At 34.4% G+C, this 27,705-nt stretch overlaps 1 protein-coding gene across 1 annotated transcript; it reads right to left on the minus strand.

Moving 5' to 3' along the window:
* Window positions 1-2,113: 2,113 nt before the first annotated feature.
* LOC149798224 (membrane-associated progesterone receptor component 1-like) lies at window positions 2,114-25,198 on the minus strand. Its single transcript, XM_089963337.1, has 3 exons — window positions 24,854-25,198; window positions 14,590-14,745; window positions 2,114-9,983 (listed from the first exon to the last, which is right to left on the minus strand). The coding sequence occupies exons 1-3, from the start codon at window positions 25,155-25,157 to the stop codon at window positions 9,859-9,861; spliced, it is 585 nt and encodes a 194-aa protein (XP_089819463.1). The 5' UTR covers window positions 25,158-25,198; the 3' UTR covers window positions 2,114-9,858.
* Window positions 25,199-27,705: the final 2,507 nt, after the last annotated feature.

A 27,705-nucleotide genomic window follows, 5' to 3' on the forward strand; every position in this document is an offset into this window, starting at 1 on the left:
TCACGTCAAAGGTCACTGATTTTATTTTTGTATTTCAAGATTTTAGAAGATTCTGTATTTAGTTGCTTTTCATTGAACAAATTGATAGTCAACACTGACACTGAATCTGAAAGGACTTGATTTGGGATTTTTATTCTGAATAGGTTGTGAGCATGGCAACACAAGCAAGCTTGTATATACTGACATTACAGGTGATGCTTGATTTATGCACTTTCATTTTAATGCCATTTATAATGATGAAATAACCTTCAATTTGTGCCACTGGGCTCATTTTTATGCTATCACTGGTGCCATGTGCTGTTCATGTATGTGCATTTACATTACTATTCAATTTACGCCATAACCTCAGGAACCTAACTATGGCATAAATGAAATGTCACCTGTATGAGACAGATTTAGTGACCTTATACCTATGGTATCAGTATCATTCTTCTAGAGCAGGGGTGGGCAAAATATGGACCAAGGACTGTGACCTGGTTGTATATGTTAATTTATATTATACTATGTAGCTTTAAAAATCCCTTATCTGTCCTGTGCCCTGGAGGAAGCTGCCCATGCGTGTTGTAGAGAAATCTTTATTCCAACGCTTATCAAGTGTCAACCTATTGAAAGAATTCACCTGGAAACCATGACTTCTTCATACAGGTATAATTCTTGATAGCCTCAACAAGTTCTGAATAGACTGAACTTAAAGCTATTTATGATTTACAGTGGTCCCCCTCTTATATGGCCATCCCTTCTGCGTCAGGAAAGTGTCCTTATAAGATGGGTGGCCTTTCCAGAGGGGGACTATATTTGTGAGATGAGTATGCATATGTGTATATAGTAGGAAAGCTGCGCATAACTTAGAGCAGTTAATATCCTCATTTAAAAGTAGCATTAATTATCAAAATGTTCTTCTTGTCTTAAAAACTATTTCAAGGTAACAAATTAGCTCTTATTCTTAGGCATGAAAGTCGAGTGAGATATTTTAGGCATGTGCATTACAAAACCATTCAAAAACGTTATTTAAATCTTGGTACATATTTTGTTTCATATTTAAAATAGCTCTCTTTCCATTTACTACATTTTCCCACTGCTGCAGCATATTCTCTTTATATTTTGTGATCATGTTTATTTGAATCTTTCCAACATAAATTCTTTCAGCACACGAACTCTCCCCATTGTTGTCAAGTCGAATAACTTTTACTTTTTCTTCTTAAGTATTATTTCTTTGTTTACAGGATTTATTCCTATGTTGCTAACTGTACAGTACTGCAACATAATTTTGTAGATAAAACTTTTGTAAATGAAAAACCTTGTTATAAAGGAAGTGATACATGTACTGTCACATGATTTTTCAGTCTTTGTCTGGTACCCCGTTTTGTTCAAAGTTGACTGTTTCTGTGTGTAAGTGTTAATCCACAAAATCTATTTTAGCCTATCTGACCATGTTATGATCTTGACAATTATGTCAGTAATTGTCAAGTTTTAAAAAAAACTGCTGCACGGAAGCCCAAAGCTCTGTCAAAACACTGACCCCATTTCTGTCTGACAATGTTATGATCTTGACAATTTTGTCTGGTCATATTTGTCAATAAAAAAAAATCTGCTGTGAGAAGCCCAAAGCTCTTTTAAAACATTGCTGACCACATTTCCTGCAAACAATGGCACTGATGATATAATAATAAACATACTGATACATGTACTTTAGCCAACACTTCTTTCAGTAACGAAAACCTGACATCCAGAAACAGACATCAGGAAAGATAATAGGATTATTTATCTTACTGTAATTAAATATTGGGTCTGGACATAATAATAAAATGTGTCCGCTTGTGAAGGGTAAATTTTTCATTTGTGCACTAATATGTTGGCCGCTGGTCGCATTAGAGGGGTGGTCTTTCTTGAGGGGTACTTATGAACACAAACTCATCGGTGCCAATGGATTCCGGCCATAAAAAGTGGGTGTCCGCTGGTCAGGGGGACCAATGTTTAGCTGTGGACAAACACCAAGCTATCTGAATAATTTTTATGCCAATGCTACTTTTAAATAATTCATATATATTAATACACTGGCATGTTAACTTCACAGGGCAGTGATATTTCTGTAGCATGCATAGACAAACATTACTGATACTTTAAATGGCATTTATTCTTAGCATACATTTGTAAGAAAACTTTCAGGCTAAGGGCCCTTCATTTTTCCAGTCATCTTTACAGTCCTTGGATTATACAGTAGACATCACAAATTTTGCATCTGCAATAGAGTTCTTAGACAAAACAAAAATAATGTACATAGGCCATAAGCTTAAAGCAGCAGAAATGTCAAGCAATCAACTGGAGGAAAATAATCCAATAAAAGTTTACAAAATATTATGCTCACAAAATGTTTCATGAAAAGCATGGCAATACAAATTTACATAAAATGTGTAGGTAAAGAACTTGTGATCATCATATACATTCTTAAGTTTGCAAGTGAAACCATATAATACTGAAAATAGTTTTCCTTATAATTTAATATCTCTGTAAAGTTAAGCGGATTAGATTGAAGCATCTTTAAAGACTTTGCAGCTACTAGGCATTATTTGTTACTATTTCTGAAGAGAGAACAACAATTTATGAATGCCTTTTAAGGACAAATTATTAGCTACATAATCCAAAAAAAGGTCCAGTAAGGGTATTCTTCTATCATGGGGTTCTTTCATTTTAACATACTATAAACAGTACCCATGGAAGCCAATCTGATGCTGCAAATCAATCCTTTTACATTACACATTACTTTCTGTTGTGACAAAGAGTAACAGGTTCTCTAATATTATTTCTTTAAAACTGCTTTCCTGAGTAACATGCATATTGAGAATAAACAGCCCAAAGTAAAAATTGTTACTGACAATTAAACACAATCTAGAAATTTATTATTATTATTTTTACACATTTGGTATTTAGCCAATTTTACATGCAGGTCTCAACAAATGTACAGGAAATACAACTGGAAAAAACTTTTTATCCTAAATACATCCAATATATAGAATGACAAAAAAGTGAATGAAACAAATAAAAACATGTCATACAATGACACATAATATTATACACACAAATACACCCCAGACACACAAAGATAAAAATCTTATATTAAGTAACATTTCTCTTAACTTACATGCTATGTACTATAATAATTGCAATCCATTAAAATTATTAATGAATTTTCAAATTCAGCAGGCATTAGCCTAGTCAATGTATGGTCTAAAAGCAGTTATAAAATAAAAGAACTTAAAATTACAATTATCTAATTACAGAGTTCTGCAGGCTGGAGAAAAAAAGTGGCTTTATAAGTTGTTCACAAGAAAGTATGAATAATTCTTTTCAGAGACCAACTGTAGATTAAAATAATGTATGTCACAAATAGGTGACATAAAATAATGTGTCATAAGTCAGTTACTCTGCAGTCAGACTTGATCATTGTACAAAGTGCCACAACAACATTGTAACTGACTGTCATTGAGCCAACTTTATTCTTTACACATGCCTGCATAGAAGTTTAAATTCAAGATTTAGTAAGATTATAACTGCACTTTTCAGTAGTCGTCTTTCATTATTACATCAACTAGTTTTCCCTTATGTCAGTCTATACAACAAATCTTACTGCACTCATCCATCTTTTTTCACTTAGCAAGGAGCAATGAAGAATGGGCAATTCAGTTGAAAATTCATGGCCTTTCTTAAAATTGTAATACAATTAGGACTTACGGTTCCTACCCATTTTGATCATTACACCCTGTAATACTGCCGTATGACATAAAAATGAGCACAGCAGTAAAACTATACATTGTGATCAATTCTTGTATTTGCAATAGCAAAAAGTTTTTCATCACCTGCCAATAGAAAACAATTTTTTTCTTTCCTAAACTTCACAAAAACTGGCTAAGTCCAAACTGTTCATATTCATTTTTCAATTCAATCCTTGAATGTGCAGTTGTAAAGTTGAGGATGCTTACCTATTTAACATCACTGACCACTGCGGTTTTAAATACTTTACTATGGTGTGACAGTTCTGTCAACACACTCTCCTGTACATTTATTGCAGTTGTTTCAAAACAGCCTTGAAATGGAATGGAACTTATAATTAGTATTTTAAAAAATAAACTGATTGCTCAAGTGGCAATTTCTTTAATGTTGTTGCCTTGTAGCAACTGGCAGGAAACAGAGTTTTTGACATATTTTGCAATGGTTGAGCAAATTTCAATCCAACTTGGAATGCTTCATAGGACATGTTATATCAAAATTATATCAGTGAAATGGTGTGGCATCCTTAGCAACCATACTGCAAGCCTCCTTTCAGTTCCTCACAAGCAATTACCATAATGCGATCAATAGTTATGTCATTAGGATAGTACACCGAGACATAAAGGGCAAAGTAACAGTGGAATGTCTCTGAAAGTTTAAAAAAGCTAAATTGAAAGCAAATATTTTCAATAATTGTGAAATTATATCTTGTAAAGCACATATTACCTTAAATAAATGCTTTCAGACCAAGCTAGCTGCCACATGACTGACACCACAATATACTTTCCTTAATTATATTCTTTCTCTGCTGTCAACAGTATGGCAGCAAAGCAAGGATAAAGAGACCCCAAAAGAGGGCCTGATATTGCCTACCTGGCATACGTTGGTCCACAAAACAAAGCAGAAGCCCATGTCTGAATAACATACATCTATTTGGTAGAAATTAGTTGTATTAATACATCATTTGAATCTGCCTAAATATTAAAATAATTTCATAATGGACTAGATGGTTCACTGGCATCTTTTGCATAAATGTGAAAGGTGCTAATGCTAGGTCTCTACTGATCATATTTAGTATAATTACATGTACTTCAGTATAATTACATGTACTTCAGTATAATTACATGTACTTCAAAATGCTTTCAATCAGAATAATGCACCACTTCCAACAAGGGTACTGTGAAAATAGCACATTATATGCCTTCCCCATGTTTATTAATCCTCTATGTACATAAATAACATTTCTTTTGTGAAACTTTTCTGACCTTGAGACCCCCAAATCAATAGGCTTCTTCCTTACACCATGTGTAAGCAATCCACAAGGTTTTGTTCAGGTCTAAAATGTAAAAGCAATGTTACTGTGTGAAAACAAATTATCTTCCTTCAGTCATAGTGATCATGTCATTTGACTCCCAAAACTGGTAGACCTTCTTAACCCAAGTGCAAGAATCCACCAAGTTTGGTTCCAAGTATGTGATGTTTGTAAACTAATGTCACTCTGCAGAAACCATTTTTATTCTTTCAGTCAGTAACTTAAACTTTGAATCTCAAAATCAACAGGGTTGTTACTTACCCACGTTTCTAGCAATCCACAATGTTTTATAACAGTACATGGTGGAGAAGTCAAGTTAGTATTCAGAACCATTTTTCTTTTATCAGTCAGTGACCTTCACCTCTGATCCAGAAAGCAACAGGGTTCATATTGAATCCAAGTGCAAATCATTCCCAAAGTTTGGTAACTGTAAATTGTGGAGAACTTTAGTTATTGTGTACATTCTTCCAGTCACAATGTCTTGGAAAAGTGCTAGGACATTGTTTCAAAGTCCTGCCATGTTTAAGTGTAAATTCCAAAAAATACAGAAAGCAGGTGTGACTGATATCAACAGATTCATCACATAAACATTTATTGCTGCAAATCAGACCAGTTAATCATGACATTTCCTATCAATTATAAAATCCATTAGGTCCTCACCAAAGCTCTGCCCACAGCTAATCCAACTGGACAGTTATTAAAATATATAAAAAATGATTAACCAGCCAGATTAGATATGGGTATAACTTAGGAGTGAACTTGTTGGAGCTTCCATATAGCAGGTTGATAGGCCCTCAGAAAACAAAAAGGAAAATATTCTGCCTACTCAGGTAGTTATTTTTCTTACAAACTGGTGTTTTACCTCATTTCTTACATCATGATTGAAACCAGATTCATATGTATCAAGTGAACACTTTGTGTTTATTTGGATGAAAAATGTACAAGTTAAAAAGAGTAGAATTTGTGTCAATATAGTGAATTATCTCTATATGCCTTATTTGATCAAGAAAGCTTTTCTTTTGCCTCCCAATTCTGCAATAATTCAGACATAGCTGGCAGCTGAAATCCATTAGAATCTTTGTTATGAAATGGTTAAGTGAAATATGCTGCCCTTGTCTGGCAAGTCAGTTTGTGGTTCAAAAGTAAGAGTCAAACTTTAATAGTAGAAAATATGCTTAAATTATTTAATGGTACCATTAGACACACACATATTTGTAATTCCTGTCTGAAATAGGTTTCTGCATTTACTGTACCAGACAATTGATACTGATGTTGTTTTGGGTTTAATGCCATTTCTCAGCACAAGATGGGATATACATGGCAGCCAATTTAACTCTTCAAGGAAAAACTTCGGAAATCCTGACAAGAACCACTGACCCAAGGGAAGTTAGTGGCAAGCTTTCTCATATACCCATAATGACCAAGCCCTAGACTCAAACCCACATGGACAGCAGTAAAATGGCAGTGATCAGTAATGGCTACCACTTTAGGCCACTTGGCTACACAGGACCACCAGACATCTGAACAAGGCATGGGTATGGCAATGTGTCCTTATAAGTTTCCTCCGTGTCAGACATTCACACACACATACCCTTACTGAAGTCTCCCCACTCTACACCACCAATCCATTATATTGCGACACAAATCTGTATGCCTGAAACTAGAACTTTCTTTTAAAAAATGAAGGAAATCACCTGCCTAATTTCACCTATCTGTACCTGACACTCATGAGTATTCTGTGTTAATTATATTTATTAATTACTTCATTATATGACAACTCTCCTTGCCCACAGTGCTAATAACTCCTAATAGCCTAAATGCAGATGTCACAAGTGTTCAACTGGCAGAAATTCTCAGCTAAAATGATTCAAAATATATTTTTAAAAACACTGACTAGTGTGCTGTTTGTTTTTATCTTTTTCACAAACTGTTGTAATCTCCTCATGCTTTTTACATCTATAAACAAAATTCTTAATTTTGTTTTAATACCACAAGAGTAATGTCTAAATATACTATAAAACACATCATCTGAAGGAAATGTCCACCTTAACTTACAATGCACATTCAACTAATCTACAGCATTTATACCAAATATTATTTACAATACTGGTGAACATATAACCCAATCTTTTCCAATATATATATATATATATATATATATATATATATATAATACAATCAAACATCAATAATCTAAAGCTCTTTGGATGAAACAAATGTTTAATTGGATGAAACAAATGTTTAAATGACTGGTTGTCTGTGTAAATGATAATTATATTAAGATCAAAAATGTATTGGTGCAATGCATACACTTGGTATTCTTGCATATCAGTGCAGCAGCAATTGGAGTAAATTGCCCTGCCTAAGGACACACCAAAGTTGCTGACCCAATAGTAGGATTTTAACATGTACTCTTTCCAGCTAATCAATGAGCCACCACAACAAAATCACAGGTTTTAATCTGGACAGGGTTGGATGACATATTTCCATGTGCTAAACTTGCCCCAATTTTCCCAAATTTAGATTAGCCATTGGCACAATATGACAAGTGTGTGCATTCTTTTAAAAATATTGGAAATTTTTCCAAAATGCATTTGTCAGATAAATATTTACATACTGGCTGGGGTCCAGTTCTTACTAAAATTTTGGTCTTTTATGATTTACATAAGAACCATGTCATTCATGCACAGACAACCAATGAAATGCCATAATTTTCATTGCAAAAATAATCTGCTAATATCTGAATATGTTTTGCCTGCAATTGTTTAAAAAGTTTTCAAGAATTACAGTACCAATTTTCACCATATTTAAATATCAGTTTCAAACAATGATATGCTTCAAATTCCACAAATTGTTTAAAGAATTAGAAGTTTGTTGTTTTCATTTGTATGACTTATCATAATGGCTGGCCAAATTTTATCAATGCAACAAATTTTCCATCATATGTTCCAAAAGACAAGATGCTAGAATAGATAATTTTCTTCAGTATAAAAAAAATCATTATTGTCAGTCACTAACAAAAACTATAGTTTAAAACATCAATCAAAATATAGCAGTATTTTCAATAATGGCCACTGATGTCAGATAATTGTTTTCCATATTATAAATATTTGTTTTCTGTTTGTTTTCTTTTTTAAATTGCCAAACATTAATCCAAACACAAATCATACTTGACCAAAGAAGTAACTTATAAATACAATTTTATATCAAAAGATTTACAAATTAAAACAATGTCAAGTTTCTGAGCAAACAAAATGCAAATTCACATTCTGAAAACAATTTTAAATAAGGATGTCAATCTTTTTTTTTACAGGTTAGCAAATAAAACAACAAAGAATGGAAACCATAAACTTTGATTGTATATTTAATATTTAAAACCAGATTTTACATTTTTGATGCTGATACAATTACATATAATTTCCTTCCTGTAATAAAAATAAAAATTGACAATGCAACTAAAAATCATGCAACAATTATCAATGTGAAAGTGAAATGAAACATCAATGAGTGCATTTTAGAGACTCTAAAGCTGAATTTCTGTGTAACTACTACAATGATAACAATAGAAAATACAACATAATTTCAAAGAAATGTCTTAAATGTTGAAACTTTATGGTATATTATAGATGAAATATTACTAAGTCAACTCTTGTTTTTCATATTCATTACAATCAAATATTCAGGTTATGACTGAAAAATCATTACAAAACCCAACACTATCAAAGGTAAACATGATCTTTAGAAAGGAATATTCATTATCACTATATCCTCCTGCTTTTGGGTTTTCAAAAAAAAAATTAAGTGAATATTTCAGTGTTCAGTATACTCAAATACTCTACCGGATTGACAAGGTAGGTGACTCTTTTATATTCAAAGCTACTTTATAACAACATATCTGATACAGCAGCAACTGCTGCAAACCAACTGTAATAATAATTTACAATAAATGGATTCTGATTTTGTGCAAAATTATGCATAGGGAAGTTAGGCCATTATAGTTGCACATACTTTCCTGTAAAGCCGAAAATCAATATTGCTTGCAATGACATAATTCAGTTCCTTGTAGGATAAATAGAAAATGAAACCCAGTCTTCACTTGTATCAAGCAAATTACTGGTGAATGAGTGAAGCTGATAAAACTAGAAGTACAAATGAAAAGTCTTAGCAATAAAGAAAGCAAAACACAAGCATTCAGTTTTCCCTTTCAAAATGGACAGAAAATAATGCTTTTAAAGGTCATGAACACAGATATATTCATTCCTCTGTATTGGTCAATCCAACCCAAGAGGAAACTGTAAGGAAGAAAATATAATCATCATCAAACATTCCTTATTAGCTTAATAATATACTGGCTCAATCAGTTGAACTGAAAATACTTGGAATAAAGTTGTGTCCTTTTTTTAATAAAATCTGAACAAACTCCAATAAAATGAATCTTAAAAAGCATGACAATAAACTTGGGAAGTACTTTCTAAAGTGAAAGCTTAATTTAAAGCATCTAAGCCCCTATTCTGAATATAGCTTGGTTACATCCAGATGTGTATAGCCTGGAAATTCTATCTCCTTATAAAATTCATTGTGAATCAGACTAAACTGAGCAATGCGCATGGAAATTTAGTTTTCCATTTGATGCAATTGTAACTCATAATAGTTTAAATACGTCGGCAATTTCTCCCTGAACCCCAAATAATCAGAAAACAGAGAGGACACATCTGCTTGTTCCCTGCAAATACACGACAAATCCATATATGAATCCTTTATACAATTAACTGCATCAGTAATTAGTCTGCCTTCTTCTCTGTGATAGGTTTTTCTTTCTTTTCTTCACTTTGCTCATCTTCCGTATCTGTGTATTCTGTTGGGGATTCCCCAGGTTTTAAAAGCTTTCCCACATAATCATATTTTTCTGAAAAAGAAGAATGTAGCCACATAAGTAAAGCAGAAATATAAGAATAAAACATGAGCATGTATTCTGGAACTAATAAATTATTTTGATTACAAATAAATCAGTCTATTCAAGAACTGAAATTTTGGAAGGGAGACAGAACTGGCCAAATATGGCCTTCCACATGCTGTAAGAAGCAACAAAATATAGTATAAATCATGGTGGCATTGTGATTACCTTCTCAGACTCATGATCAAACTGGTGCAGGCTCAAAACCTACCACTGGACTACAATGGGTTGACAATTATGATGTGTTCTTGGACCTAGCAAGTAACTTAAATACTTTAACACAAAATAGTTGCTTGTGTTTCTGTGCTGTAAAATATCAAACCAAACCCCCTCCCCTCCATGTAAAACAAGAGTCCCTTGATTGGACTGATGTTCTACTGGCAATAAGAATTTCCATGAAACCAAAATAAGACTTCTTTCTAACTGCTGAGATTTTTGAGTGATAACAAGATTTTTCAAGACAGATACTGTTGTGGAAGCCGTACTGGGCACAAGATAGCAAAATACAGTACTGTGCATTTATACAAATATGTTAATGAGGGCAATGAGGCAACTTGTCAGCCCTAAGTACACAAGTTCTATGTATGAGAAAACAGAAACAAAACCATTTGATATTAAATATTATCACATTTAATTGATGGGTGTTATATGAAAATACATTAATTAATATCTTTCATCTGGATAACATTTAACCTTCATCAGTTCTAATTTGTAAAAAGTTCTATGGTAGCTAATGGTATGATACATTACAATAACGGGTACAGCCTGCCATACAGTTCTAAGTATACAGTGACAGATCAGAATTATAATTCATGATAATCTTGGAAATTAATATTTTCTTTCATGAAAATATGGCAAGTGTTGCTACTGCTAGTGCAATGAATATTGGAAATCTTTTGGAACAGCATGTGCACTCGTGAATGAACCAGTCTGACTGGTAAGTGCAGGAATTTTCATTTGTTTACAATTTTTTATTCAACTTGTGCTGTTTGGGGCTGTCTGACAAAGTCTGCAGAAGGCAGGTCTGATGAAACACATTTCTAGTTGGTGCGGTCTTTGCACTAGCTCTGCTGTTATCTAAAGTGTCACTTATTGGTGTAATAGGAATTATTTATCAGCAATGTTCGCAAAGGTGCTGATTGCAACTGAAAAGTATGTGGCCACAAATGAAACACGGAGTCCAGGAAATTAGATTAAAGATAAATAGGCAAAAATATTTCTGAAATTCCTATTTGATAAACATCTGTTAAACTGTTTGTACATACGATTAAAATGTACAAAAAGTTCTGTTAATTTATGATGTTTTATTTGCTGTTGAATCCCTCCTCATGGTTCATCAAGAAATTCAAGGACTTTTCTAAGACAAAATCCAATTTTCAAGCACAATAATTAACTGTACATAAACTTACTACACTGTATAGGCAAGATGTTGATTTTCATGGTACAAAGAGTCAATAAAACTTAAGAATTAGAGACACTTTTTGTTAAACTTGATCTACATGAAGACACTGTACCCCATGGGGCTTTGGGCAAGATGGATGAAGACACTACCCCATGGGGCTTTGGGCAAGATGGATGAAGACACTGTACCCCATGGGGCTTTGGGCAAGATGGATGAAGACACTGTACCCCATGGGGCTTTGGGCAAGATGGATGATGACACTGTACCCCATGGGGCTTTGGGCAAGATGGATGAAGACACTGTACCCCATGGGGCTTTGGGCAAGATGGATGAAGACACTGTACTCCATGGGGCTTTGGGCAAGATGGATGATGACGCTGTACCCCATGAGGCTTTGGGCAAGATGAATGAAGACACTGTACCCCATGGGGCTTTGGGCAAGATGGATGAAAACACTGTACCCCATGGGACTTTGGGCAAGATGTGCATCATCTATATCAGTTTGGGAGTTAGCAGTCTTAATGCCAGAGATTTGTTGAACTCCTACTGGAGATTTTGCATGTTTAATCAAACAATATTACAAACTCATTCCTGTTGTTATTTCATTCTTTTTTTGTTTTTCCCTCTTGCCATGCAATTTCAAAGCATTTTCACTCATTGACCTATTTGAGATTGCAAGTCCCCAGTTAAGCCAATTCTGGTGACTTTGCTTCCGATGTTATCTATATGGTATTTCATCTTCTAGTAAGGAACAATATTTGTTTCGAATGATTTCAGGTGCAACAGGACCAGAATCACACAACAGTATTATGAGGCTTTTACTTTCAATTACCATGACCAGCATATACGTTGATGGTTATGTTTCCACCATCAGTAAGACTAAAGGTCACTGGAGCTACTTTAACTCAATGTCTTTCCACAAAGACAACACAGTTTGTTGTTTATGGTTTGGCCCTACCTATATAATCAGCATGTATAGCGCTTCTGGTATTCTTGTTTGAAAATACAGTAACCATTGCAAAGCACTTAACCAAACATTTTTTACTGTCCTTTACAGTCCAGTCAACATGGCATCTATTCATTTGTCATGAGGTGGTTAGAGTCCGAAAAGAGGCCATCTGTTAATGAGCATATCAACTACCCAGCCTTAAGCCTTACTGAATATGGAAATAACTCAGCATGGAACTAAAAGTCCAGGACAACCAAGTTTCCTATCTTTTTAATGGATCTCTATTCTCTTTCTTGAAATTCATAAAAGTAAATTAATTTTTTCTTCAAAGAAATGTGTTTGCTTAGAAATTTCCTGAGTTCACTACACACTTTAATAGAACTGTACCCAGTAGGCATATTGTACTGCACATTATTGTACTGTTGCCTATCAAAGAGCATTTTCCAAATTACAACTGATGAATGCTAAAACCTAACCATATAAAAGATATTATTTACTGTCAATTTCATATGACATCCAGTGATTAAATGTGATTAATATAGGAATAATATCAAATGTTTCTAAGTTTCTATTTTCTCGTGCATAGACCTTGTGTCCTTAGGGTTGACAAATGACCCCATTGCCCTCATTAACATCTTAATGTGCAGTATTGGATAAACAAAAGCACCTGTCTCAAGTTGCTCACTGAGCAATACTTCCATCACATAACATGTGTAACTTTTTCTTGATTTTTGTTTCCTTTTGTAAGAATGGCATGGCATATACAGCTAGATTCTACTTAGATAATGATTCAGATTTCATAAGAGTACAAAACCTGATGACTTTTATGTAGAGTGAGAAGCAATGATAGTACCTGATGAAAACTATGTTTTGAATCTGCAAGGGTGTAGGGTTATTTTAATTTAGTTGGAAAAAATTGGCAAGAAAATTAATCAGTGTCAGTGTTTGTACCAATTCCAGCAATGGGGTTGCATTATTTATATCCCTACTTGGCACAGTCTCGTGGGGAGACAAATAATCTAACCTCTTGACTGGGATTACCTTGTCTTGGTACAAACCCTGACATAGATTCTATTAATATCAACTTCCAGCAATGTCTGTCCACAAGATTATTGAAGGAATGGTCAAAACTATGTTCAGACTGCTATAATACTGCCATTAAGGCTAAACTGATCATGAAGTCTGTCACCATGACACTGCAAATCAGGTGATGCATTCTGAAGAAGGTTAACCAGTTAGTACAATTAAGGAAGTTTTACATTCCCAGGCATGCAATGTCTACACTAACAACTTGGATTTCACTGTAACAAATCAGTACGTGTCTTATAGAAAAAAACTGTGCTAAGTTTGATGGAGTCACTTATGTAAAACAAAGTCCTGTTGATGCATGGGTTTTGGAGATGTTTTTAAAAGTAACAAAGAACATCAACAACTTGCCCAGACAGAGAGGGAATCTGTAAGAGTCATTGACAAAGCTGGAGGAAAAGGATAAGGACACAATTCTGGAGGTAGAACCAGAAGGTTTTTCATTCAATGCATGAAAGGCAGAGTCTTCTTGACAATGCTGAATTAAGAAAGGAAGATGGCACTTGTGAACATGTATAGAGGGGGGTAAGAGTAAAACATCCAGTAAAGGTAGAGACAACAAGTCACACGGGTCATGTATGCACATTTACTCATTTAAAATTAAATAAAAATTTTTCTTTTAAAATTTAATACTAATTTTCTTTAGCCAAAGTCTATTCAATACTGATTATTGAATGCTCTGCAACTTAACTGTCACCAAGAAACTTTCAGATGAAAATGATCTATTGCTATGGACTTTCACAATGGTAGCCATGTACTAAAATTAGGTCAATATAATTTCTGTCACAATGGCTTCAGACGTCTGTACTGCGTGGCATATGTGAAAAGAATGACATATAGGTACATCTACCTTCTGTGCATGACCATGCAACAGAGTGGTGTGCAAAAGGTCATACTGACTTTTTCTCCATTCTTGGAGGATTTATTCACATCATACAGACAGTATATTTTCAGCATGAAACTAGATTAGCTAAGCAACAGCGACAAGATAAGTAATTGCTGCTATTAAAATTTATTTTACCAATGGCAATTTGAAATTTAAACACTGCAACAAAAAAAGTTATTAACTGAATGACTGAAATTTGGCCACCATGAATATTATCAAGAACATGTGAACTTACCTCGTAACTGTATTTCCCATTCTCTGACACTTTCCATTTGCATGCTATTCAAGTCACTAAGGTCATCATATTCATTTCGAAATGCATCGTCAGACAAGGAGAAAGTGGCAAGAGCTCTTGAAGCATCCCTTCCAGCAAATAATCCATAGGGACCACCTGGAGGAGAGCAAAGACGATTAAACCAGTAAACCTTCCTCAAATCCAGTTAAATCTGCACCTTTCTAAACACAATACCATTAAGATCAGGGTAAAATTTAACAAACTCTATGTTTGTATAGAAATATGCCCCCACTGCAACAAAAATAGTTTAATTCCAACTGCAAAATAGAAACAAAATTCATGTGAAGTGTTTTCTGTGTAATCATGCTAGGACAGATTTGGGACTAATGTACAGACATAAAGATGAACTTCATCTGCAAAATGTATTGCTCATATCCACTAATACCTTTATACACCCAACTACACTGCATAACACCCAGTGTTACAGGTTGTTGCTGCTGTTGTTTTGTGTTTAACACCAATTCTCAATGCAAGATAGGCTACACATAGTAGCCAAAATCTGTAGTAGAGGAAGAACCTGCCTGGTAAAAATCACTGACCCATGAAAAGCTACTGGCTGCAAACACTGGTCAAGCCAAAGGGTGTTAAAAGTGAGCCAGACCAAACCCCCACTGCGGTGTAATGTGTTAGCCCTTGATTATTTTAATACAGTGTTCTATCCAGAAATTTCATAAAGGAGGGTGATAGGGAGGAAGAGTTAAGTATGCTTCTTACCATAAGATCACTTTTTGCAAGCTTGTTGTGAGATCATGATGGCATTTATGATTTCAAAATAAAATTTACATTATTATCTTCCAAAGTTGGGAGCACGAAATTTTGTTAATGAATTCTAACAATGTGGACAGATTTTATTTTTTTAAAATAGAATCAAGATCTTAATTTACATAGTCTATATTAGACTGAATACATTTTTGCCAACTAACAAAAAATGATAATAGGTCAGTAATGTATATAACATATTTACATGTGAAGAAAAATGGAATCAAATTCTTCACCTTTCTATTTGATACTGTAATGCTAATAATAACTTTATCTCCATCATTTAATAGCAAAGTTATCACATGATTGTGATCATTTATAATCAATGATACTACAGCTATAAAAAAAAAACTGCACTTCTAAGCAGCTGTAACATGTATGCCGCCAATCAATAGTATTTCAAACCTGACAGTAGTAGCATACAAATATGCCTGCCAGTCATTATGCTGACACTTTGTACAGTCTGGCCTAGGTTTACTAACTTGGAGGAATTTACTAATGTGACAATATATAAGCTATACTACAGCAATAACTTTCCTGTATATTTAAGCATAAATGTACTACATGAAGAACAGTGAAGTCAGACTCGGTACTGCTGACGTGTGTGTGTGTGTGTGTATGTGTGTGTGTAGAACTCTCAAATATTTTTGATTATCTGATTCTGTTTCAAATCACTTACATCAAGGTAATTCCTGTTCAAAGACTTGTAACACCCTGAAGCTGTGTGTACTATCAAGACTGTTCATATCGTGTAGTTGTTACATGTTTCAGTTGTGCAGAAGTTTTTACCCCACCTTTATGTTCTCCCATACTGAGGCCTATTAGTACTAGGATATTCTGAACTATCTTGAAAACTAGAATACTGGTAGACTAAGTGTACATTGGTCTATTATCTCTTCTTGGATTACAATGACAAGCTTGATGATTAAACATCCGTGGGTACCTGTAAACAGTGTCATCTAAAACAAAATGGATATTTAATGACAAGATGTTGTTTGCTGACAATGTTGTTATGGAATGGTTGTGCTTTGCAACTTCTATGATTATCTATCTGGAAAGGTTTTTCACCCATCATGGCAAAACCAAAAGCATTAACCCCTCAGTGAAGTTACATTTGGAGTTAGTGAACTTAATGAGTTAGAGTGAACTTTAATGAGATAGATACTTCCAAGACCAACTAACTGTGGTAATCCCTTTGATGTTATTGGATTAATCTGATTAGAATGTGGTTTGCATTCAATTAGCAGCTGAACAATGTATAAAACAAACATTAAACTAGTGAATCATATGAAAAATAATTTCACAGTGTTAATAACAATGTTCTTTTCCAGTTTAAGAAGACGCAGGAGCACAATAAAGGGACAGAGGGGTGCACAGTGAGGTCAGAAGGGTAAGAATTCTGAGAGGCAGGGCAAGGTACCTATTTATTTATTTCTAGCTGTAACACTGCACATGGAGTTACTAACTGTTGATAGGCCTTATGGAAATAAAATTTACTATAAAAGGCAATCCAAAAGTTTGCCAGGTAGATCCCACTTGTGCCTGCAGATCTAAGTTAATTTACGCCTGATGAGTGTACTGTGGTCAGTGCTAGAATATAACTGCAGCATTAGTCACTGAACTACACAGCACATCAACTCACTTTTCTTGCTGGGGGTACATGCAAATACAGTCAAATTTTGAAGGTACATGGATATATGAGGGGATAAGGTAGTTTAAAAATCTATGGTAACGGTGAAATAAAATGGTGTTGGAAGTGTCAGTCTATGTTAAATAATAGTGTAACCTGTCAGTCTGTTGTGAACAATGGATTTGCATGTGTCAACATATGGTATATAATGGTGTAATATGTAAGAATCTATGGTAAACGATGGTGTAATATGTATCAGTCAATGGTAAATGATTGTGTAATGTGTCAGCCTATGATAAATGATGGTGTAATATGTATGAATCTATGGTATTGTCGTTATTGTAGGGTTTAACAACATTTTTCAGCACAAGACAGGCTATATATGGTGGGGGGGGGGGCCAGTATAAATGGTGGAGGAAGAACCTGGGAAAACCCCAGAAAGAACCACTGACCCATGAGAAGCTACAGCTTCTGGCAAGCTTTCTCAAATACCCACATTGGCCAAACATGAGGCTCAAAACCAACACAGAGGTGAGATGGCAGTGACCCGTAACGGTGAGTGCTTTAGACCATTTTGGGCCCGAATCTATGGTATACAGTGGTGTAATATGTATGAATCAATTTTATACAATGGTGTAACATGTATGAATCTATGGTAAACAATGGTTTAATATGTATCGGTCTATGGTAAATGATAGTGTAATGTATCAGCCTATCATAAATCATGGTGTAATATGTATGAATCAATCTATGGTAAATAGTTGTATATGTATTAATCTGTGGTAAATGATGGTATAATATGTACTAGTAAATGATGGTGGATCATGTATCAATCTAGGTTCAACAGTGATGTAATATCAATCTATGATGAACAACAGTGTAGTACTTTTCATTGCAAATTCCTAACCATGACCACAATATGGATATGTCAACTTGCAGATTTTAAACAATCAACTTGCCAAAGATTGTTTTTATGCATGTTGCCAATATTAAGGTGAGGTGTTAATTGTCAATAACAAAACTCCTGAGATTTCTTTGACAGGTGTATTTGGAAATAAAAGGCACTTGTCTTTCACAATTAAACTCCAGGAGGATTTCATTTACAGTATGATTGATTTATATTCAAAAATGTAGCACATGCAAGCAATGTTTGTGATCTACTGCTTATGTGATAATTACAGGAGAACAACATAAACATACTGTTTGGCAAACAATTAAATGGACAAACAAGAAAAAGTGTTCTCTAAAGTTAACCTATGAAATATTTTGATGGATGTTGCCAATTTTATGATTACTAAATGACGAGAAAATGAACAAAATAAATGTTTGGAAACCACCATTAGTATTAAAAAAGATCCTTATGAAGTCTAGCTTTGATTACTGATGAGGTAGTTGACACGACAAGTCTGCTATCATATCTGGGCATAAAATGGAAAAATAAAGTTTCACTCAAATCAAGCAATTTACAAACATATCTCTACCAATTCATTTATCTACATGTACTTATATGCTCTTCTAACTACATCTGCATTATAATCTTTTATCACCTATTTCTATGTATTGTCTATGTATACATTTTTTATAACTATAATTATTGGCATATGATTTTAAGGTAACAACAAAGATACTCATTTTGGGATGTTATATCCGGGGCAAGTTCAAGCTTTCTGAAAAGAAAAGTTAAATTTTCCAGTCAGCTTGCCCTGGGCATGCAAACTTAAAATTTGTAAATCCCTGCAGGATTTTACATGTCCAAAGATTATATTTATTGGGGCACTGTTGACCATTGGTATGACAGAACTTTGCAAGCTGTTTTAATAAAGTGCTAGATGCATCAAATGCGAGTCTAGTAATGTGCTTGATGCATTATACGTGAGTCTAGTAATGTGCTTGACGCATCAAATGTGAGACTAGTAAAGTGCCTGATGCATCAAATGTGAGTCTAGTCAAGTGCTAGATGCATAAAGCATGATTCAATGAAAATGGTCCTTTTTTTGGTTGTGGCGAGTTTTACACTTGTCAAAAAAGTGAGAGAATGTGCTGACATTTTAACTGCAAATTAAGTTGCTTTCTTTCACAACTCTTGTAGTTTGTGATTGTTATTTACATATACTACATCAACAGTAATTGTACACTGGAATAATCTAAGCAACTAACAATGATCTATTTTTATCTATGTATCCTAAAGACACTTGACCCTAATTACATCACCTTGTCTGAATTTTAGGTCTCGACACAGACCTGACAAGTCAATTTAAATCAGACTATTTTAGACAATCAGATTAGTTTAAAGCAGTATTAAGTTTTGTCAGTGGCTTGTAGACTTAAGTTAATGTCCAAGCACAATTAAGTTTTGTCAGTGGTTTATACACTTAAGTTAATGTCCAAGCACAATTAAGTTTTGTCAGTGGCTTGTACACTTAAGTTAATGTCCAAGCACAATTAAGTTTTGTCAGTGGCTTGTACACTTAAGTTAAAGTCCAAGCAGAATTAAGATTTTGTAAGTGAATTCACAACCACACACTGCATTTTGCAAACCTTTACGCATAGCTCAAAATCACAAAAACAAATCCAATTCAAAACTTGCTTCTTAATAAAAGTTCCTATTTTGTACACCTGCTCTAGAGAATTCTAAACAAGGTTTCATCTAGTACAGCAGGCATGACTGAGATACTTGACAGTTCAAAAAGTATGTCCCAAGAATAAAACTGGGGATCCACTTCCACTTTTACTGTACCATCAAGGTCTGAGTTGCATGAGGGCTGAAGGGGCATAATGGACTCTAATAAATGGTGCTAACGGAGTAGCACAACTGGATATGTTTGAACCTGCCATCCTGGAGTAGCACAGATGACTCATATTTGTACTGACATAAACAGCAAATTTGAAGTTTAACATTACCATTTTACATTGATCAACATTAAGATGGCTCTTTGCAATTACACTAAAACCTACCTTTGAGGACATCTACATTTAAAAGACACCTGTTTATTAAGGAAAATATTTAGGTGTCCATACTTTTATGACAATTTAACCCCCCTGTATATAAAAGACTAACCCCAATATATAAAAGACACATTAATTAAAGATGAATTCTTGTTGTCCCTTTAGTGTCCTTTATTATATACAGACTTCACAATATCACAGTGAACTAAACTGGATGCTGCTTAACAGAGGATGAAACTGTGTAATACACAAGCCATAAATTATCTGATTATAACCCACACAATGCTGTGAAGCATGCATCATTACGCTTTTGGCAAACTCAAAAGACGTTCAAATAACCTAACACTGTATTGCTAAAGTCTTAAAAATATATATTTGCTATACTGTACCCTTTCATAAGGTCAACACTTCTCAAGCATAAAAGTGGCCTTTTATAACAGGGATGGCTCTAAAACGAGGGGGATCAGACAGATGTGAGTACTATATAAAGTAAGAAAGATCTGATTAGTTTTAAAGATTTAATAATTTCTTTTAAAAATCACATCCATATTATTGAATTATGTGATAAAACTTGTTTTACTGTTATTGAAATAAAGTGTGAATAATCATCAATTCATGTGAAGAAAAAAAAATCATGTAAATACCATGTCAATAAATTCTGGGTACAAACACTTGAATGTAACTATTGTTCTCAGTCTACGATGAAGCTATGGTATCTTAGTTACTTCCATCCAATCCATTTTCCAACTGCTGCAGAATGTATACTGATAATGTCTATTTGAATTTTTCCAAAGTCTAATTTCTCATCATCATTCAACCTCCACTCTTTCTGTTTAGTCCAGTTGCTTTTACTTTTCCTTCTAAACTGATAAAATCAGTTCACACTGCGCACTTTTTGCAACAACTTACTTCTTTCTTGGAAACCTGATCACTTGCAAATTAAATTGTAGCTTCTGCACTTTACACCAAAAGTCTTGCTAGGATTTTAAAACTATTTTTAGTAAAAAAAAATAGGAGTCCCACCAGCAAAAGTTGCAGTCCACTCATAGAAAACTATGCAAATTAGAATAACTATTAGGTGCCCTTGAGTTTAGTTTTACATTCTTTATAACACTAGTATAGCTCTTGTTTGTTTATCAGATTGTGACTGAATTTTTTCAATCTAAGGAAGGTCTTATTCAAAGCACTAAGCTAAGCTAGGCATCACACACTTTTTACACTTTTACTGTCTTATAAGTAAGTACATACAGTATACAAGCAGCCAAGCATCAAGAAAGCCATTGATGTTGCAGGAAAACCAGAGATTGTTGGTAAGGAATTAATGTATATGCCAGTTAAATATTTGTGAAGCTATGGTTTATTGTAATAACAGAAATGGTCAGAAGGTTTCGTGGTTCAAATTGATGTCAGAGGGTTTCATAGTTCAATCAGAAGCAGTTACATATATCTAGGAAGAGGTGAATAGTTCAGCTTAGAGGAATATAGGATGGAGATCAAGTTAAGCTGGAGTCTGAGGACAAAGACAACTCACTGACTTAGCAATTTCAAAAATGAATATGTTATGAAATCACACTGGATGGGTTTTAATGGGATTAACTGTAATGATCTTGTCAATGAAAATTATGGGCCCAGAATGATACGGTTATCTATTTTAATTTTATGAACAGAACCAACTGCAGTACTTAATTTCTGTCCAAAGGTTGCAATTATTGCTGCAGCAACATCACAGAGACTAAAAACATCGCCATGGATAATCACAGCAAAGATCTAACCAGGGAGTAAAAGGAGAAGACCAGGGTTGCTGGAGACCAACTCATCACAGACACAGACAAAAAGTTCCAAGGGTCTCAAGAGTTTACAGTGGTCAGTAAAACTGAAAGCTTGAAGCAATAAATAAACACACATGCCTGAGGGTCAGCCAGAAATTCATAAATTCAAAGTAACTGAAAATGAATCATCTCATTCTTATACTGATTCCATTTGAGACATTCACACTTAAACATGCAGTTTATACAGGTGCACACATGAAATTGGTATGTATCTCAGCAATCTTTCCAAAACAAGATTTAAAGAGTTTAAGTTGCTTTATCTCTGCAAAATAATTACACTTGTGAAAAATATCTCATTCAATAAACACTCTGACATTCAGCTGTAGTTGCTAAACTTCTCAAGTAGACTTAGCTTTGAGAATAATGTCCTTTCTGCATGCTTCACAGTTACCACAAGGTATGACCAGGTCCATTACAATGGTATTTTGCACCTTAGCTGATCCTTCCACCTTGTGCCTCCCTCCTTGGGGCATCGCTTATTATAAACTGTCAAACATGAATACTGTAAAACACTCGCATGGTGATCTCGCTATTATGGTGTAAGATTTGACTCAGCAACCAGCTGCTCTGCTGTCGTACAGTAGGGCAACATAAGCCACCAAGCTTATAATATAGACGAGTGGGTGGTACATGGAATAGGCTATAGCTGTAGTGTGCGATTAGGATTTGTAACATAGCTTTAACAATTTTTCAGTTATATCGCTATGATGTCTGCAGTGTGTTGAGAATGACAAAAGTTAAAACGCAAGTTCAACAATCACTCTTTTCCTTTATTCATTCGTTCTCCAGTAATAGTGTCAACAAGTTTTAAAGGCATTGCTTTTTGGTGTCTCTTCAAATCTTGGTGCACTAGGTGCCCATCTAGTTTGCCTAGTAGTAAAAGCAGCCCAGGGTATGCATAACATAATGAAAGACAAAGTCTGCATTTCCTAACACAGCATCCAGCTTTTGACATAACTGGAGCCATGTATGAGATTAATCCCAAAATAATACGGATAAATCAATGCTTGAAATTAGTACTAGTACTCTAGCCCTAGTAAATTTCTTGTCCTGCTGGTAGTTTTCATCATTTTGGAAGACTGGTGGCTTGTAAAGGACTACAAATCTAGCAGGACCAGTAAATTTCTCAACTTCTTTCATCCTTTCGTTTACAAAGAAACTAAATTCTAGGCCTGATACATCTAGAATAAGTAATCCTACACATAATGCAACAGTAACAATCACATTTTAAAAGAAATTGTCACTTCTCCTAAAAGCATTCATACTATGTAACTTAGATGAAATAATTAACTAATTTGCAGGAGTTCTCATGCATCACTGTTTGCATTAATTCACACAAATTTTGCATGATTTGTGCACTTGCATACCCTGGCAGCATCTCAGTGTACATGCATAAAACATTTCAAGAAAATGGCTGCCTATTACTTTTTCCCCGAACATCAGCTTTATCACTGAAAGAAAAACATAACCATGGCTGTTTACACACTTATGGAGTTTAGATGTATCTTGAGCTTTTACATCTTATTGCCAATCTTATCCATCTCATTGTTTACCGGTGCCAGTTTCTCTTCGTATATTTCAGTCATAATGGTAGCACAGAGCTGAATATTTGGTCTGAAAAGTAAAATTATGTTGTAAATATTTATGCCCTAATCTAAACAAATAAACATCTTAAATGAAGACTTTCATATCATGCACTCAAATCACAAGCTGACATGTAATATTATACTGCTTCTTTAACAAAAAGTTAATACAGGTTTCTAAACGTAGGCCACTGGGGTGAAAATCACTGGGTCAGATGATATGTCTTTCATAATGCTAACTTTGGTTTAAGAGTCTAGCAACAGGTGAGGTACGGGTTGTAGGAAGAATAACAAACTGTTATTTTGGTTTGTATAGCTATTGTAGTAATATCAGTTGTTCTTACTGCCATTGTTGTTCTGATTGTTGACATTATTATTTTCAAAATAATGGATTTGGCATTGATTTAATAGTATGTCCACTTTGCCAATGGCATGTTGGTGTAAAGCTGTTTCTGGAAAACAATTCAATCTTGTGCCTTTTTAACTGGCATTTTCTTCTCTTTAACATCAATGTATGCTTTTGTTAAAGCTTCTTCGTCATAACAACAATGTCAATGCAGTTTTCCACCATTCTGAAAATCATGCATATTGCAATTGTAATACATTTATAACAGGTTAGAAAAATATAATACTGTTTTCTGTATCAAATTACCTAAATGTTAATGGACCAAACTATACAAATGTATCTTTAAATTATATATATATATATATATATATATATATATATATATATATATATACACTTTTTTCCTTTATAGAAAAGTACAAATAAGAAAGAAAAAAAAAATATTATTAAATTCAACAGCAAAATTGATACTTATTTCATTAATGGGATTCTGTTGGGAAAACCATTGAGAAGTGAGTGGAGATAAGAAGCCACCCGATTTTATTCATTTGCCAGCCCGGAACAAACAAGTTGCACCAAGGGTTTCAATTCACCGACACTATGGAAAAATAAAGGTATTTTGAATGGGAATGAAACTATATTATGCAATCTGGGTTTTTTTGGTCATTGTAATATATAATGTGCATACTTACATGACCTGGACGAACTCGATGCATCTTCTTTACTTGCAACAAAGCGTCTTACTATTGTCAACAAAACTTATACAAATTCTGTCCTCTGCTACATGTTATCACGTGATACCAATGAAATAAAATGGCCGCTCCGAAAAACATGACGCTCCAAAACGGATGCCACGACGATATTGCCTTACTAACCATTATTCGTCTGCAATATATTATCTTCGAAAAAAAGCTGATTCATTTACTTGCTCAAAATAAATCTTACGTTAAAGATGAGTGTTGCTTTTAATACAGTAACAATAGTCATTTATACAACCACCCATTACAGTAATGCGGCAAATTATCGAAAACAGGGTGAATATTGTTTACATTTTTTTCTGTCGCTTTTATGTATTTCATTTATACTAATAAACAACTGATATTTCTCAAACCTGGTCCATAGAAGCGTTTCCCGCGTGTAACGTCGAAAATTTTCCCATTAACAGCAATCAATATTCGCCCATCTTTTCCTTTGCCATCATATTCTCTCAACTGTTCAAGTGTCATGTCTCGACGTTTCATTTTCGGTAGTTCTGGCTCTTTAGGAGGTACATGTTCTGGTGATTTCCTACCCGATATTATTTTGTATAGCAAGAAACCACATATTCCCAGAAGACCTAAATTCAGAGGACTTGTAAATAGTTCAACTAAAATATTAAAGAAAATGTTTGATCCCTCTTCCGTTTTTGCGTCCATCTTCAAACTGATTACAGACTGGTAGAGATTTAACTTTACCATGAAGCAGCTCTATTGCTAATTGTTGTAAGTCAGTCTAGTTATATCATAGTGCAATTCTGTTATCAAAACAAGGGTCACAGTCAGTTCATGATTGTCACGGTGTTTACTTTAGGTGGACACGTCACAGTAGGTTGGGCACCAGAATGAATGGAATTAGTTACTTTTTTTTGTGATGTTTACTTGAAGCTTTGCGATGGGAGTTAAGTCCACATTTCTGTACCCAGCCCAAAGTATACAAAAAGGAGGGTTTAAATTACAGCTCAAGTGAACATTAATGTAAAGCATACTTAGATAATTTTGTCCCCAAACCACTGTTGTGATGTCACCAAATTATAGTTATGAAATCTTGCTGTGTCCTTTTTACCAGAGCCTTAAGGTCAAGTTTTTACTGCCAGATATTTAAAGTTTAAATTTAATTTCTATCTCAAAGACATTCGAGGTAAAGTACAGAAAAGGGGCTGAACTTGATGAATGCACATGGGACCCAGTGGGTGTGGGTGATAATTTTTTTTTTTTTTTTTTTTTGTAACCTTAACGATTTTTCAGTCATATCGCTATGATGCTATGATGTCTGCAGTTTGCAGTTTATAGTGATGTCTAGCACTGGGGCATCATGCCGCAGACATGTAGCATGATGTCCCACCCAGCAGCAGAGAGGGTGAACCCTACAAAATTTAGAAGTGTCCGTTCGCAAAGATAAAGCTTCCTACGAAAAATGAAAATACAAGGTCAATAACGTCAAACCGAAGCATCTAACCGACCGAGATTTCTCTAATTGGGTTAGCTCATTTTGTTACTTTTTTTTGACGTTTGTGTTTTATAATTTGTATGCATGTTTGTTTACTTACCCGGACACTCAATATTTGTCGTCACTCTCTCTGCTGCTGTCTCTCGACCGAAAATTTTCTCAAGACCTACACGATATCGCGACCGAGGATCATGGAAATTTATCGTGAAAAATCCGTGTGGGGTAGCTTGCGCTCGTGAAAATAAGTTTTTGAACTTAATCATATCCATAACACCTATCAGCAGAGAGTGTAAACAGACCACTTGCTTTAAAGTTCATTTATGAACATAAAACCTCATACAACCCCCCCCCCCCCAACAAATAAAATAAGGTCAATAATGTCAAACCAAAGCCTCTAACTTACAGAGAGTTTCTCTAATTGGGTTACTTTATCCTTGTCGTGTGTTTTTCAAAATTTGTGTTTACCCGTCGGGACACATTTGTGGTCGCACCCTCTCTGCTGCTGTAATTAAATCATTATTATATCAATCTCTCAACCAAAGATTTTATCAAGACCTATACGATATCGCGATCGAGGATCATGTAAATTTATTGTTAGAAATCAATGCGGAGCAGATTGTGCTTTTGAAAAGAAGTTTTTGAACTTAATCATATCCATATCCCCACTACACCAAGTCTGATGATTATTTCGCAGAGTATGTGTATCGACTCCATTAAACACAACTAAAATATTACAGTCATCTCTGATCACTTTAGGTATTTGTGTATATCGCTGAGTAACATAAATCACATTCGTGTTTTTATGTCTTCCCCGAGAACATATTCTAGCTGGATTTGATTTTTGTCCAGCATTACGTCGTCATATACTACTAAATTATTAATAAATCCATTGAGGTCATCTACAGATGGGGCTTCGTCAATATCGGTGATAAAATCAATAATATCATTACCATCCTCGTCCAACAATTTGGCATTTTCATTAAAATCTTTAAGTACATCGTAACATATCTGATCAACTGACGGAGCTACTAAATATAACTTATCACATTTGAGCCATCTCATTATCAAATTAAGTAATAATTGCGTCTTTCCAGACCCAGATGGACCTATGATAATTGCTCTGATCGAATTTGGTAGTGCTGGATGATGCTTGACTGGCTCTTGCTTTCGTGTCGCTGAGAAATCAATGACATCCATGTTATACAAATATAATAAATAATATAGATTTATATTGTGTTCGATGTAGAGCATCCACTCCCACAAGTGGATTAACAACAATAATATAAAAAAACAAAAAAAAAAAAAAAACGAAAAACGTGCACTTACAGGCAAATGTGTGAATTGTGGTGCAAATATAAATTTATTTCGGTGATAAAATCAATAATATCATACCGTCTTCATCCAATAACTTTGCATTTTCGTTAAAATCTTTAAGTATATCGTAGCATCGCTGATCATCTACCGATGGTGCCACTAAATTTAACTTATCCCACTTGAACTATCTCATTATCAGATTAAACGACAATTGAATCTTGCCAGACCAGATGGACCTATGATAATTACTCTGATAGAATTTGGTAGCGCTGGATGATGCTTGATTGGCTGTTTTCGTGTCGCTGAGAAATCGATAATGTCCATGTTGTAGAAATATAACAAAAAAGATGGATTTATATTGTGTTCGATGCAGAGCACCCCCCCCCCCCACAAGTGGATTAACAACAATAATAAAAAAAATTAAAAGCGTGCACTTACATACAA

Source organism: Sinohyriopsis cumingii, chromosome 6, assembly GCF_028554795.1.
Source record: "Sinohyriopsis cumingii isolate HCF-2022 chromosome 6, ASM2855479v2, whole genome shotgun sequence".
Classification (NCBI taxonomy): domain Eukaryota; kingdom Metazoa; phylum Mollusca; class Bivalvia; order Unionida; family Unionidae; genus Sinohyriopsis; species Sinohyriopsis cumingii.

Bases quoted from the DNA above. Each gene is read 5' to 3' on its own strand.
- LOC149798224 (XM_089963337.1), bottom strand. From the start codon at position 25,157: ATGGACGCAAAAACGGAAGAGGGATCAAACATTTTCTTTAATATTTTA. The intron at 14,746-24,853 runs GTTTGAGAAATA...GCTCTCCTCCAG, and splicing joins GAAACGCTTCTATGGACCAG to GTGGTCCCTATGGATTATTT. The intron at 9,984-14,589 runs GTAAGTTCACAT...CTTCTTTTTCAG, and splicing joins ATGGGAAATACAGTTACGAG to AAAAATATGATTATGTGGGA.